Consider the following 15,610-nt stretch of genomic DNA (forward strand, 5'->3'; position numbering starts at 1 on the left):
TTTACTTTAACATATTTTGTTTCCCCAAAAATTCGTTTTATTCATTTTATTTAATTATTTAACTCATCGCACATTTAATTAGCCTATTTATATATTTAGTTAGGAACATGCAGCGCTAGGGAGGGGCTAAGAGGTGCTTCAGCAATCAGCACCCGCAGTAAAGACCAAAGCAGCCCGATAGCACCCCCAAAAATAATTTCTGGAAGCAATTATATTCAGGCTGTGCTATGGAAGCCCTGAACCGCATGGTGAAGAATTTTATCTTTTTTATTTCGAGATATTAAATCGTTATTTCAACATAATATCTCGTTATTTCGACATAAGGGGACATTCTAATCCATTAAGCCACATTAAGCGTTCTTATAATGGTTTTCTATGGGAGGAAAATGTTTAAAAGAGGGTGAGTAGACTTTAAATCCATCGACGTAACGTAAATACTTAAAGGGACTGTGTAGGAATTTCTCCCATCTAGTGGTGAAATTGTATTTTGCATTCAAACCTGATTCAAACGAATAATGCTCTCCAGCGCCTCACTTTTTCAAATGCGCGTTGCATACGGTAGCCGTTATGTACCAAAAAGCTATGACAGGATGTCTTATAATAGCACTTCAAGTTTTTCTTCGGTGAACAGGTTTGTTATTTAAAACAAACTGAAACTTGAAACAACGAAAAAAAGAATGTTACAGTTAGATAGATATCTATAAAAAAAGGATTCTTTAGATTCTCCTGAGAAACACGTCTTAAACACAACGACTGACCAAACTACCGTCCCTGATCCTGATTCATCTAATAAACCAGCACAGTCTGGTGTGAAGGAGGAACGTGCACGAAAAAGAGAGGTGAGGCAATAGAAACTGGCCAGTATAAAATGATTATATCTAACAAACGTATACTCAGTGCTAGAGTCTACAAATGCAGTCCTTTTAATCAGGATGATGGAATTGTTTTACAGTTTTCCATTTCCTAATGGATCTCCTATGTGATGTCATTAAAGGGATAGTTCACCCAATAATGAAAATTCTGTAATTTAACTCATTATTATTATCACTCATTATTTAACTAACTTAATAATTTTGACCGACAATGTATTGTTGGCTTTTGCCACAAATATACCTGTGCTACTTGTGACTGGTTTTGTGATCCAGAGTCACATGTGAATAAAAGCCTAAATTCAACGTGTTCATCATATAAAATGACCGTGTCTCTTGGTAGTTGCGTGGACTGTCAATGGAAGGACAAGAATTTCACAGATTTATTTTAAAATATCTTCATTTGTATTTTGAAGATAAACGAAAGTCTTACAGGTTTGGAACGACATGAGGGTGAGTAATTGATGACATTTTTGACTTTTTAACAACTAATAAGCCTTTATAGGGATACTCCACTTTTTTTTGGAAATAGGCTCATTTTACAACTCCCCCAGAGTTAAACAGTTGAGTTTTACCGTTTTCGAATCCATTCAGCTGATCGCTTAGCATAAATCATTGAATTGGACAAGACCATTAGCATCTCTCTCAAAAAAAAAAAATCGCAACTTTACATTTTCTGTTGGTCTTAGTACACGATGTAACTACAGAAGAGTCAAGTTTAAAATATGAAAAATATCGAAACTCTTTGGTAATTTTTTTTTTGAGGGATGCTAATGGTCTTGTTTTTTTTTTTTACATAATGTGTATAACTGTCTTTACAGTTTATCTCCTTTTTTTTTAAATAAAAGGTTACAAGTTAATTCAAGCTGACAGCACACAATAAAAACTATTGATAAATACTATGGCAATAAATGTATGGAAAAATGTGATTCCTAATAATAATTTATTGAGTGGTAAATCCATTTTCTCATTATATTTAGGTAGATAATGCTGTCAGCCGCTGAACTGCTTAACCGTTTTTTCAACAACTTTAAATGTTTATAGTGTTTTGCATAATTTTCTCATTTCCTCTAACTGCTTTTTAAAATATATTGTGACAAATGTAATGAATAAATGGTATCTTTTGTTTATTAGGTGAAAAATATTGATATAAAAGAAAAATAATAGGCCAAACATTAAAATACAAATACTACAAAATTTGTTGCAATGCATGTAGTAACCTGTTATACAAAAATATTTCAGATAACAAAAACATGAATCTTTAACAGTAGTTTAAGAAACCCCCATATCTCCAGGAACTGTAATATGATTGGATGAAGAGGCAGTGGGTGTGGTCAGTGAGTCATATGGCTCCTCCTCCTTTATTTGACTCCTCTTCCACATCATCATAGTCTGTTTTTAAAAACAAAAGCAAACTGATCATTTTCATTGTAATTTTTACATCAAGATGTAGATTAAATAAAAAAACATAAATATAAATTAAATATGCTATAGAAATGTTACAATGACCTACCCAACAGGTTCCTCTCATCTTCACTGCTGTTCTTCACATCATCATACTCCTCCTGATCTCCCTCTGATTCACATGTGAAATAAAAACCTCACATTGTAGTTTGTAAATCAGCTTGTGTCATTAATGATGTCATTGATCTCTTTCACCTCATGACTGTCTGAGATTATTAGATTTACTCCTGATAAAGTCGTGATAATTCATTAATGGTAGAAATGTTCAATATTAGTGGGTGAAGGTGATCATGAAATGCAGTTCTGTGTGACTCACCCCTTACTTCTCGAAAGATCTGTTCATTAATGATGAGGACTTCATAATGCTCTGGTGTGTCCACTACACATGAACATATAGACAGAACAAACATTGCATTATATCTTACAATGTAATGGGATTAACCATAATATCATAAATCACTATAAAAGGATTATGGAAAATACACCAATAACAATAAAAAGTAAACACCATTTTTGATAGAGTTCTGTCCACTTGTCATTACATCATCATAGCTCTCAGGAGTGTATTCTGTAAATTTAACATGAGACAATATATTATGTATATATATTTCTATATATACAGATTTGAATATATTTTAAATATTTCTCTCTTTATTATAGAATAACCGAACGACACCTGTCTCACGATCTGTTTTCAGTCCGTCAGTGATGGCATCATCATAATATCCCGGTGTGATTTCCTTCATCATCTCTTCTGCATCAAAACATGTATAATTTGGGCATTTTTTTATATTTTGGGAAACAAAATAAATGTAAAATATACTGTTGCAGGTTTTGGGTAATGAATGTTAGCTGTGTCCCAATTCAGAGGCTGTGTCCTCCGGTCGTCGCATTTGAAGGCTGTATACCTCATCAAGGATGTCTTATTTAAAGCTGCAGTCGGCAAGTCAGGCAGATTGAGTGGACTTAGCCAAAATTTTGAATGTTTACAACTCTCATGCCCCTCCCCCACTAGCGAGCACCCGCCCATCGTCAGTGCGTGTGTACCTGATTTTCTGTGAACGCGTCCGTCTCTTCAGCATCAATCAATGGACTCGGAGGTAGGCTGGCCTGGCTAATCTATCCATAGATAGCAATAACCGAGGAATTGGAAGCTTGTTAGTAGATTTTCTCTCCGCCATCACGCTTCGTACAATCTTCAGGCGAACTTCAGGCATGTCGTGTGCATGTGATATTGTAATGTGCGCGTCTGCGCGAGGGAGGGGGGATCTGTGGCGTGTGCACGAACTGTGATTGACAGTCAGATCTCACACCCCCCTGCGCTGATTGGACCCGATGAGACGGGAGCGGTGGATTTTTGCAAAACAAATAACACGCTCCAGGTGGAGTTAGAAGCTCGGGTTTTTTTCTAAAACCACCTTATTTATGTTGTTCTGTCGGATTATAGTGTCAATTTAACTGAATTTGATCAAAAAAATGTTGCCGACGGCAGCTTTAAGAGAAGTAACCGTAATAAAATTGACTGTTATTCCTCATGAGGTGTAAAATACAGAAATTTCTCTCTAACTTTGCAATCTAACAGGTATTTTTCTTAAATGAGACCGCCTCAATGACGTATGCAGTCTTCAGATGCGACCTCCGGAGGACACAGCCTCTGAATTGGGACACAGCAGGGTCATTTTAAAATATAATTGCGAGTTTTTATCTCAGAATTGCGAGATATAAAGTCAGAATTGCGTGAAATAAAGTCGCAATTGCGTGAAATAAAGTCGCAATTGCGTCTTATAAAGTCAGAATTCTGACTTTTTTCTCACAATTGCGATTTTGTATCTCGCAATTCTGACTTTATATCATGCAATTCTGACTTTATATCTCCCAATTGCGTATTATAAAGTCAGAATTGTGTGATATGAAGTCACAATTGCGAGAAAAAAAGTCAGAATTCTAACTTTATAAGACGCAATTACGACTTTATTTCACGCAATTCTGACTTTATATCTCGCAATTCTTACTTTATAACACGCAAATGTGACTTTTTTCCTCAGAGTTCTGACTTTATATCTTGCAATTCTGACTTTTTTTTCTCACAATTCGGACTTCATATCTCGCAATTGTGAGAAAAAAGTCAGAATTGTGAGATAAAAAGTTGCAATTATTATTATTATTTTTTTTTTTCTGTGGCGGAAACAAGCTTCCATAGAAAAAAGCTTCCATACTAACCTGAGAGAAACTCATCAGCATCTTCATACCCAGAATGCAGTTCTTCAGAGATGAGACTTCCTGTTAAAGGACAGCAGAACAGTCAGAAACATGTTCATAATTACAAACAGATTGACTCCTCTGGATCATGAAGCATTGTGTTACTTACAACACAAATATTAATAACATACATTTTAAAAGCAATAGAGGCATGGACCCATTCCTCACTGCCTTCCAGAAATACACACAGGAAGAGACAAACACACACAAATATACACTCACACACACACCTGCACCTTGACTTACAAACATATGAACCCCTCCTTATTACCCTCAAAATACACACAGGAAGAGACGCTAACTGACATACACACTTAAACATGCACCTGCAGCTCTGTGGTTTTCTGTGAGGAATTCTCTGTTTTAAAGCCGGAGGTTTAACAGGACTAATAATAGATGAACATCAAGTGTCTGACAGACTCTCTTATTAATCATATTAAATAAGATTCACGGCTCATGTCTCACCTCTCTGAGTGAAGTGATTGTGTCTTTGATGAAACTCCTCATAAACAGCCTCAGTCGTCGTCCTGTGTCTCCTCTTAGAGAGAGCTGTGAGTGTAGACAGACAAACCTGCTGTCAGTTCACAACACATGACTGATCACACACTGAATAACACACAATATGACAGTCTCTGGATCTCTCCTACCTCTCCTCATCACTCTGTTCTGCTGAATCAGTATAAGCAGTGGCACTAAGAGCAGTAAGAGCAAAACTCCCAGTACAACCACAAGCACAGAGAGAGACACTGGAGGAGTTTGTGGAGGAGTGACTGATGTTGAGCGCACTGTCTGAGTGACTGATGTTGAGCGCACTGTCTGAGAAACTGGAGGAGAAGCTGATGTTGTTGTGGCAGGAGTAGTGGACACTGACAAATCTGGCAAATCTATCAAAACAGACAGACTAAAAATCATGCAAATACACAAAGATTATTAGCACTAAATAGATGTGAAAATGATTAATATTGCTCAGTGTTTTGCTGTGACCTGCACAGGTGAGTCGAGCGTGCTCTATGTGGGAGCAGTCAGTGTGGTTCTTCAGGGAGAGAGGACAGTCCCACAGGTGAATCTCATTCCCTCTGCACTCGACTCTGTTCAGCCACACAACACCTTCACCAGCACCAAAGACTGAATTCCCATCAGCCCTCAGTGCTGCTCCACAACCCAGCTGCCTGCAGACCACCTGAGCATCGCTGATGTCCCACAGATCAGCACAGACTGAACCCCACACAGCGTTATGATACACCTCCAGCCTCCCAGAGCACCGGCCCAAACCTCCCCTCAGTCTGAGAGGAACATGATCTAAATCACACGCAGAAACCATCACTGACCAGCTTCAGGACACCATTCACAACAAAACACACTGAAACTGAAGTGAAGCTTCATTAATTATGAATGTAGAATAAAAAATAATTCAGTGCACAAATAAGAATTAGTATCAGAAAAAAAAGGAAATATAAGGTTATGATAAACTTGCATGAACACTGTCTCTGGTGAGGAGAAGGAGAGTTTGAACATGTCAGACGACTCTGAGGAGACTCAGGATTTTCCTTCTCTAAAATATTAAAGTTTCAAAACATCACTGAACAGAATATTAGACATTATAAATAATATTTAACCAAACATGATGATGTCAAACTATATTAAATCTTGATTTAATTGTGTTAAATATCATCTTACCAGAGCAGGTGATCTTGGCCACTTCATTATCACAGTCATTCTGTCCCCAGGGTGAAGATGGACACTGCCATAGAGTGGAATCATGACGTCGACATTTAAAATAATCAAGCCAATTGTGAGACTTCAGTCCCTCTGAATAATCGGGTTCACTGCCAGATCTTCCACAGTTCAGCTCTTGACAGATCAGACTCACTGTGTCTGTGTTTATCTGGTTCCAGCACATATTACCCCAGGATCCATTGTAGAAAACCTCCACATTCCCTTCACAGCCCTCAGTTAACCTGATCTCTTTAAACTCTAGAAAGACAAGGAAGAGAATCAATGTCAACTTTCATGTGAGTCTATTTATTTGGGATGGAAACCATAAAAGAATTTGACGAATAAATCAATTGACGGTTCTTTTAGTGCTTTTAAGGTATAAATATTTGGAAAAACAAAATGCAAATCTATTTCCAAAGGATGCGATAATTTCTTTTCTTTTCTTTAATCCTGTAGACTCCTGTTGGAGCATAAGGGCTGCAACAACACCACGCCAATGCACTCTGTTCCGGGCTGTTCTCTTCAGCTGAGTCCATGTCACTCCGGCGTCCTTCACTTCGCTCTCGACTGACCTTCTCCACAACTGTTTGGGCCGTCACTTTCCTTTTTCCTTGTGGGTTCCAGTCTAGTGCTTGCCTTGTGATGTTGTCGACTGGTTTGCGAAGTGTGTGACCTATCCACCCCCATTTTCTTTTCTTGATGTCCTTTCCGACTGGGTTCTGGTTGGTTCTGCTCCATAGGTCTGTGTTGGAAATCTTCTCAGGCCACCTGATGTTGAGGATGTGGCGTAAGCACTTATTGACAAATGTCTGTATCTTGTTGGTAATGGTGTTGGTAACCCGCCATGTTTCAGACCCATAGAGGAGGACTGCTTTCACGTTGGTGTTAAAGATGCAGACTTTGCTGTGCTGGGATAAAGCCTTGGAGTTCCAGATGGGACGCAGAGTGTTGAACGCTACCCTTGCTTTGCTGATCCGGCTCTTAACGTCATCGTCTACGCCGCCATCAATGTTGACCACGCTTCCTAGGTACACAAAGCGGTCGGTCTCCACCAGGTTTTCTCCTTGTAGCTGCAGTGGCTGATGTAGTCGGTTGTTCATCCGCATCACCACTGTTTTCTTGGTGTTGATTTTCAGGCCGGTCTTCTCTGCCTCCTCCGCTAGCCCCGTTTGCGATAATTTAAATAATAAATATTTCAAACATTTAAAACAATTAATCCAAACACAGACTTTTTAGTAACTTTTCAGTCTTTTTGGGGGGTGGGGGTGGGGGGGGGCTGATATAATGTAATACTCAACCATTTTAAATAAACAAAAATGTGAAAAAATGCTACTGACCAAATGCACACTATGTATATTTAGCTGCATTTTGTTGTATAAGCATCCAGTCAGTAACTGTATTTCAGTCCCAGTTTGCTCTAAACTGTATGTTTTTGATTCACTGAACAAAATTAACCCATTTGTTCAGGAATCACTACACTAGTTATGCTGTGTGCTGAGAACCGACTCATTAAAGTCATTCATTCGGACTACATTAGTTGCGCTATGCATTTCATGAAGTAATGTTGTGTTGTGGTAACGATAACTATAGTACTTCAGAAAACTCTGTCAGAGCACATAGAAAAGTGCATGTGAAAGAACAGTTATTGGTTCTAATATTTTATATATATTTTCAGAATAAGAACATATTCTCAGTTCCCAACACTGTTGTTGATGTGCATTATGCAAGTATACTGGATATTATCGGTCACATTGATAGGTTATTGAAATGTTATTATTTAACTTATTCTTTACTGATTACCTGAGCACACGACTCCTACATCCTCATTGTGTTGACAGTCATGTTTCCCCCAGCCTGGAGAAGAGCAGTTCCACAGGGACGTCTCATTCCCCTCACACTCCACCTCATCCAGCCATATGGGTCCAGAACCAGGACCAAACCAGGCTGGTACCTGCTGGTTACTGAGGGCCACTCCACACTGCAGCTGTCTGCACACCACATGGGCATCTTTAATATCCCAGGAGTCATCACACACTGTCCCCCATGAGCCGCTGTGAAAAACCTCCAGCCTCCCTGCACAGTCTCCCCCAGAACCCACCAGCCTGATGGACCCGCGACCTGATATTCAGAGAGAGAAAAACACATTATTGATCACTAACAACTGAAGAATCTGCCCAGATGTTGTTGTTCTCACCAAGGCAGGTGATTGACAGCTGTTGTGTGGAGCTGCAGTTGAGAGTTTGTGGAGAGCTGCAGTTCCCCAGATGAGCTTCACTCCCAGAGCACTGGAAGCCCGTCACACACTCATGACTGTGTTCAGGACTGGATGAAGAGGAGCCGGAGAAGTTCAGCACAGAGCCACAGCCCAGCTGTCTGCAGACCACAGAGGATTCAGTGAGACTCCAGGAGTCCAGCAGAACTCTCCTCCAGACCTGATGGATGGAAACTTCCAGCTCTCCCTCACACTGTCTCTCTCCAGACAACCGCACCAGACCGTCATGAACAGCCAGAGAGGAATCTGGAAAGAAGGTCTTATGTTTTACTAAAATATTGCAAGTTTGTGAATATACTTTACATCAATAATACATATATATAAAAAAAATAAAAAATAAAAAACAAGTATTAAAATTTTTATTGAAATTACACATGTATGGTAATATGAAATATGAAAAACTATATTTATTCTTTTTTTAATCTTTCAGCAGCAATATCAGTGAATCCTCCAGTAATTTGGACTCACTAGAGCAGACGACTCCAACATCTCGTCTATGAGAACATTCAGCTCGACTCCATGAAGAGACGGAACATTCTGAGAGTTTTGTTTCATTCCCGTCACAATCAAACACATCAGCCCAGATTTCACCACTTCCCTCTCCAAACCAGTCTGATCCCACAACAGACACAGCAATCCCACAATTCAGCTGTCTACAGAGGACACTGGCAGCTCTCATATCCCAGGATGCATCACACACTGTGCCCCATTTACTGAAGTACTGACGCTCAACTCGACCAGAACAGACGTCAGAACCGTTGACCAGTCTGAGATCAGTGTAACCTGGACAAAGAACACAGAGTTTACTGAAATTGATCAAACAAAGAAGAAACCAATCAAATAATTACATTTTAGTTAACAATTTGATTTCTCTATTGAAAGGCTGAACATTGACATTTTACCAGAACATATCAGTCCTACGTCGTTGTGATGGGTGCAGTTTATATTCTGTGAGGTTGATGATGGACAGTGTCGAATGTGTGTTTCATTTCCTCTGCACTGAATCTCTTTTGATCCAATCTGACCCTTTCCTTTTCCAAAAGCATCTTCTCCCAGCACCTGTACAGGAGCCCCACAGTCCAGCTCTCTACACACAACCTCTGCATCCTGCTGGTCAAAGGCAGCGTCACACACTGAACCCCAGCCGCCTACAAGAAGCATCTCCACTCTCCCAGAACACAGGTGAGACCCGTCCACAAGTCTTGACCTTCCGTAGTTTATGGTTTCTGAATATATTTACACAACAGAGAAGATCATCTTACTATGATTATGATATGGACATAAAACAACAGTAAGTTCTTTAATTAATAACGGATTTTTAATGGATAAAATTAAGTAGTTTAGACCATAAAATTTGCTAATCATCAATGAATTGTTTATGAAGTGCTCTGAAAATAACTTACACTAAATTATTTAAATTGCATGTATGATGTACAGTATATTGAAGTCTGAATAGTGAATATGCATTAACAGAGTGATGTATGGAGCCGCTCACCTGAGCATCTGACTCCAGCATCATGTTGATGACGGCAGTTATGAACACCCCATCCTTCTGATGTACAGTTCTTCAGTGTTGACTCTGATCCACTACAGGCCACAGCATACATCCAGATTGGTCCTGATCCTTGTCCAAAGCGAGTATCACGCACAGCCTCTAGAGCCTCTCCACATCCCATCTCTCTACAAACCACTGCAGCATCAGCCAAATCCCATCTGTATTCACACACTGTTCCCCACTGACCTCCATGATGAACCTCCACTCTACCAGCACAGGGACTGTTACTACCAACTATCCTCACAGTCTCAAAATCTGTACATGAAAGAGAGAAAGGGATCGAATAATGCAAAGTCAAGAAACATAAGATGTAACAAGTTGACAAATATAAATATATATATAAATATTTTTAACTGGACAACTAAAGCTGGGCATGAGTGTATAACAAATTGGTTGCCTAAAAAACAGTGTATTTTGCACTTACCAGATGCGGTTATAGTGACTATAGAGGAGACTAAAACGAGTGTCAGAAATCCCTCCATCTTCTTCTGCTCGTCACACTGTTTGTTTGACTCTGTTTCTCCTCTGCTCCCTCACACACACTGAAGAAACTGGCTCCTGTCAGTCCCCTAAAGAGAGAGAGACTCTCACAGCTGCCAATGACACTCACTGTTCCCTTATTAGACACAACAGAGGAAATCATCAAACACAATCACTGACAAATCACACAGCAGCATTTTTATTTTCTCCATATATATCAATAAAGTGTGAGCGCTGATGAGCGGGACTCCTCCTCCAGTGTGAAGAGACACTTCACTGAGGACAGACTCGTGTCAGTCATATGTCAGCGTGGAGAGAAAGTCACACTAAACTTACAGGAGATTGATAGAGAAACACTGCAGGTTATATTCAGCATCAAAGCCTGTATCTGCACACACAACATACAAGACTGACTGATGACTGACTGATCGCTTACTTACTTTTTTTTCACACACAAAAATAGTTTTGCTATAAATATAGAAGTTATAATTGTTTTGGGGGAAATGTGCATAATATTTAGGGGAATTTACTACACTGGTATCATGTACTAACCAGAGAACAATAAACAGTAAATTAATAATATATAAAATTAACTGGACTGGGTTGTGTACAACAACCAAGATATATTCAGATAATATTTGTAAATAAACACTAGTTTCTGCTCCAAAGTTATTAATTTGGCATCATATCAAGCATTTGTAGCTGTAATGTATGGTTAATACTGTAATGCTTGATTCATCCTCCAGATGGAGACACAGAACTTGTTATTGTGAAGAGGAGCAGACAGGAGTCTTGACCTTGTGGACAAATCGACAGACATTTGGACAGAAATTGACCATTTCTCTTTTTCTTTTTTACAGCTACTGTACAAATCTTTTTTAATTTTTTTTTTTTTTTTTACGTAAAGCATATCTTACTGCACATTCATTTTAGTAGTATTTGTATTTTCTTATCAAATAAACACACACATATATGTGTGTGTGTGTGTGTGTGTGTGCGTGCATGTTTATTTATAACACTTAAAAACAAAGGTTTTTATATATATATAACCTTATTGACTTTGTTTTGAAGTGTTTTACCTTCCCACAGATCAGTGGTTCTTCACCAGGGGGTCAGGGCCCACTATAGGGGTCCTCAGCAAACTTCCATAGGGGTCTGCAGGATGACTTAAAACATAATTAACATTTTATTATTAATTAAAATTTAGTTTATATTGATATTATTAAAATGAATTATTATTATTATTAAATGCTTGTTTTTATGTTACTTTAGAGAAGTATTATTGCAATAGTAATATATTTATTTGTTGAATTTATAGTTCAAACAATAATAAAATAAATTATGAAAAATAATCATTATTGTAGTTGTTATTGCAGTTATATTGAATGAGTGAGAAAATGGGAGCTGATCACATGCCTGCATTATAATCCATTTTCCACATGTTCATCTATACATGATCTTAATAAGTTGAAGCTGCAGTGAACTGTTAAATACTGGGTTGTTCTGTTTAATAGTGATGTTCTGAACTGGTAAGAGGTTCAGTCACAGTCCTGTTGCATCATTATTTTTTTGTAAATGAGCAAAGTACATCATTTCTCACAAGCCTCTGAAACATTGTCCAATAATATCACTTTGAATTACAAATAATATAGCTAAATGAATTACAAAGAATTTAGCAAATGTAGAGAAAAAGCACACAGATGAAGTTAATAAGCAACAACATGAAAGCAAAGCATATTCTCTTTCAGTTTAAATGTAGAAAATCAGCTAAATGTAATTGATCTGGTACATTTCAAAACTAAGTGTAACATAAAATATTGATGGATTGCAACTAAAACTTAATAATAACTATGCAGCAGTTAAACTCCCCAAATAATCACAGTCCGCTGTTAAAAACAATAAATATTAATGTATTAATCAATTTATGTTTATTAAGTAACACATTGAGCTCTTTAATGTTTTAAATACATTAGAATATTTAGTTATGAAGATTAAACAGGACCTATTCAGTGAGAGATAAGACACAATAACTTACCAAACAGGTCTGTCACATCTTCACTCACATTCCTCACATTATTACTCCCTCTGATACAAATGTGTCAATCATTATTTTCATAAACAAAACTCACACTGCAAAGTACACTATTATATATATAAATTATAATGTAATAATGATTAATTGCTAAAGTTATTTTATATAACACTAATTTGAAAAGAAAAATACTTTATCAGGCTACATTCAAAACATTTTTATTTTAAACGCTCACCTGCTTTATTATTGGAGAACTGTCGTACACTGTAAAAAAAAAACCTGTAAAAAAACGGTATTATTCCGGCAGCTGGGGCGCCAGAAAATTACCGTAAAATAACGGCAAAAAACAATCACGTTAAAATACAGTAATTTTCCATAATTAAATAACAGATTATATCTTTAATATTACATTAAATCTTATGTAATTACTGGGATTTTTAATGTTTTAAAAAGTCATATACACCTTTAAAACAATTAAATACTGTAAATTTAAGGTTTTATAAAATTATTTTATATAATAATGCTGTCTATCTACAGTAATTTTCTTTTAATATAGTTTTTATGTGTAAAATAACAATGAAATTATGTATAAAAAATGCACACAAGTACATAAATTCAAATACAAATGTTTGTAAATTTACAGTTTTATTTTTTATTTGTACAGATCCAATTTCACAACATCTCTAATTACGTTCTTAATAATAGCAAATGTACAGTCAATTTCTTTTAAATTAACTAAATGTATGAGTACAAATTACCTGCATATTTAAAGTATTAGTAATTGAACAAACACTAAACATCAAGATAAGTGATTGATAGGAAATAGAAGCTTAGTATATAATTTAGAACATGTAAAAATATCCACAATAAAAAGCAATTACCGTATACCTTTACAGTATAACTTATTTTAACATTTACAATTACATTTTATCCAAAGTGACTAACCAATTAAGATAATAATTAAAGATAATAAAAAGCAACAAGTGCAGTGACAAGTCCCAGTTAGTCTAGTACAGTACACATAGAAAGGTGTTTTTTTTTTTTTTTTTGTAACAAAGATTAAGTATTATTGGGTGAAGTGTTTATGAAAAAGATGGATCTTTAGCAGTTTCTTGAAAATGTGTTGCGTTGCGCCGGTCATTCCACCACCAGGAAACAGTCCAGGTAAATGTCAGTGAAAGTGGTTTTGTGTCTCTTTGGGATGATGGCACCACAAGGCGCCGTTCACTTGCAGAGCACATGCTTCTGGAGACACACAGATCTGAAGTAGTGAGTTTAGGCATAGGGCTACCTTTAAAGACAACTCTTGCTGCAGCATCTGGATCAGTTGCAGAGGTTTGACTGACACTGGAAGAGCTGCCAGGAGGGCATTACAATAGCCCAGTCTGGATAGAACAAGAGAGTTGTGTAGCTCCGATAGGAAGGGCCTGATCCTCCTAATGATAAGGCAAATCAGCAGGATCACAGCAAGTATGTTTTGGCTGAAAGCTGAACCATAAGCAGTTCTGTCTTGGCAAGGCTGATTTAAAGGTGAAGGTCATTCATCCAGCAAGAATTTTCCATCAGGTAGGCTGAGATGCGAGCAGCAACCGTCAGATCATCTAGCTGGATTAAAAGATATGTGTCATTAAGATAGTAGTGATAGGAAAAGTCATGTTTCTAAATGACAGAGCCCCACTAAGCAAAATGATGTCCGAAAGACGTCTTTTCAATGTCTTTGTTACAAAAATCAAAGGTTGAAATGCCGTCCACTGAGGAGCCAGAATGAAAGTTATGAAGTCTTTTTTTGACGTGTTCTGCACGTCCGATATAGACGTTCATCGAACCTTCGTACAAGGTTAAAACTAGTTAAAATGTGGCCATTGTGGACATATTTCAACATCATTTATGGTCTCATTTAGACATAATTACTTTGACTATTGCTGTCAGATGATCTTAGTGAGAATTAACAGAGGTTTAGATGTTGATATTCGTTTAATTTGAAGTGTCACCATTGTGGCGATCCGTGTTTGCTTTAGTTGGGCTCTTGGTCCCCGTTCCTTTTACTTTAACTTTTCTTTGGCTGCTGTAACAGTGTGTTTGTGTAACACAATTGTTGTGGCAGAGAAAGCCTAGAAAAAGTTTGAGGTGTTATCAGTTCAATGTTGATGATGACATAATTATCACAAAAATGGGCCTTTAATATTGTGTTTAAAGTTTTGTGTTTATATTTGCCATTAATAACCAACAACCTTGTGGAACTGCATTATTGGTGAAGGTGTATTTATTTGAAGGTGTGTAAAAAGCATGTGCACATGATGTTTTGAGCAAGAGTATCATACAGTCACACACAGACATCAAGATTGTGCATATGATTTCCAACAATGGTGACAATTAAAAAAAAAGCTTCATGCTGCAATGCATGATGGGTAGCTTTCATAGTACAAAACTCATCCTTAATTCCCAAGCTTTTTTTGGTTGTCACCGTTGTTGTGATTCATATCCAAAATCTTGATGTCTGTGTGTGACTGTATGATACTCTTGCTCAAAACATAATGTGCACATGCTTTTTACACACCTTCAAATAAATACACCTTCACCAATAATGCAGTTCCAAAAGGTTGGTGGTTATTAACGGCAAATATAAACACAAAACTTTAAACACAATATTAAAGGCCCATTTTGTGATAATTATGTCATCATCAACATTGAACTGATAACACCTCATACTTTTTCTAGGCTTTCCCTGCCACAACAATTGTGTTACACAAACACACTGTTACAGCAGCCAAAGAAAAGCTCAAATAAAAGGAACGGGGACCAAGAGCCCAACTAAAGCAAACACGGATCGCCACAATGGTGACACTTCAAATTAAACTAATATCAACATCTAAACCTCTGTTAATTCTCACTAAGATCATCTGACAGCAATAGTCAAAGTAATTATGTCTAAATGAGACCATAAATGATGTTGAAATATGTCC

At 37.3% G+C, this 15,610-nt stretch overlaps 1 protein-coding gene across 1 annotated transcript; it reads right to left on the bottom strand.

The window, feature by feature from the left end:
- Positions 1–1,785: 1,785 nt before the first annotated feature.
- On the bottom strand, positions 1,786–10,679 carry LOC308689064 (scavenger receptor cysteine-rich type 1 protein M130-like). Its single transcript, XM_081362615.1, has 17 exons — positions 10,560–10,679; positions 10,076–10,390; positions 9,483–9,806; positions 9,049–9,363; positions 8,503–8,826; positions 8,109–8,426; positions 6,270–6,566; positions 6,067–6,144; positions 5,577–5,891; positions 5,240–5,476; positions 5,058–5,141; positions 4,554–4,613; positions 3,010–3,087; positions 2,842–2,901; positions 2,650–2,712; positions 2,383–2,445; positions 1,786–2,261 (listed from the first exon to the last, which is right to left on the bottom strand). Exons 1-17 carry the CDS (start codon positions 10,615–10,617, stop codon positions 2,212–2,214), a joined length of 3,039 nt encoding a protein of 1,012 aa, XP_081218741.1. The 5' UTR covers positions 10,618–10,679; the 3' UTR covers positions 1,786–2,211.
- Between the last annotated feature and the right edge of the window lie 4,931 nt (positions 10,680–15,610).

Source organism: Scardinius erythrophthalmus, assembly GCF_964197995.2.
Source record: "Scardinius erythrophthalmus genome assembly, chromosome: 4".
Taxonomy (NCBI): Eukaryota; Metazoa; Chordata; class Actinopteri; order Cypriniformes; family Leuciscidae; genus Scardinius; species Scardinius erythrophthalmus.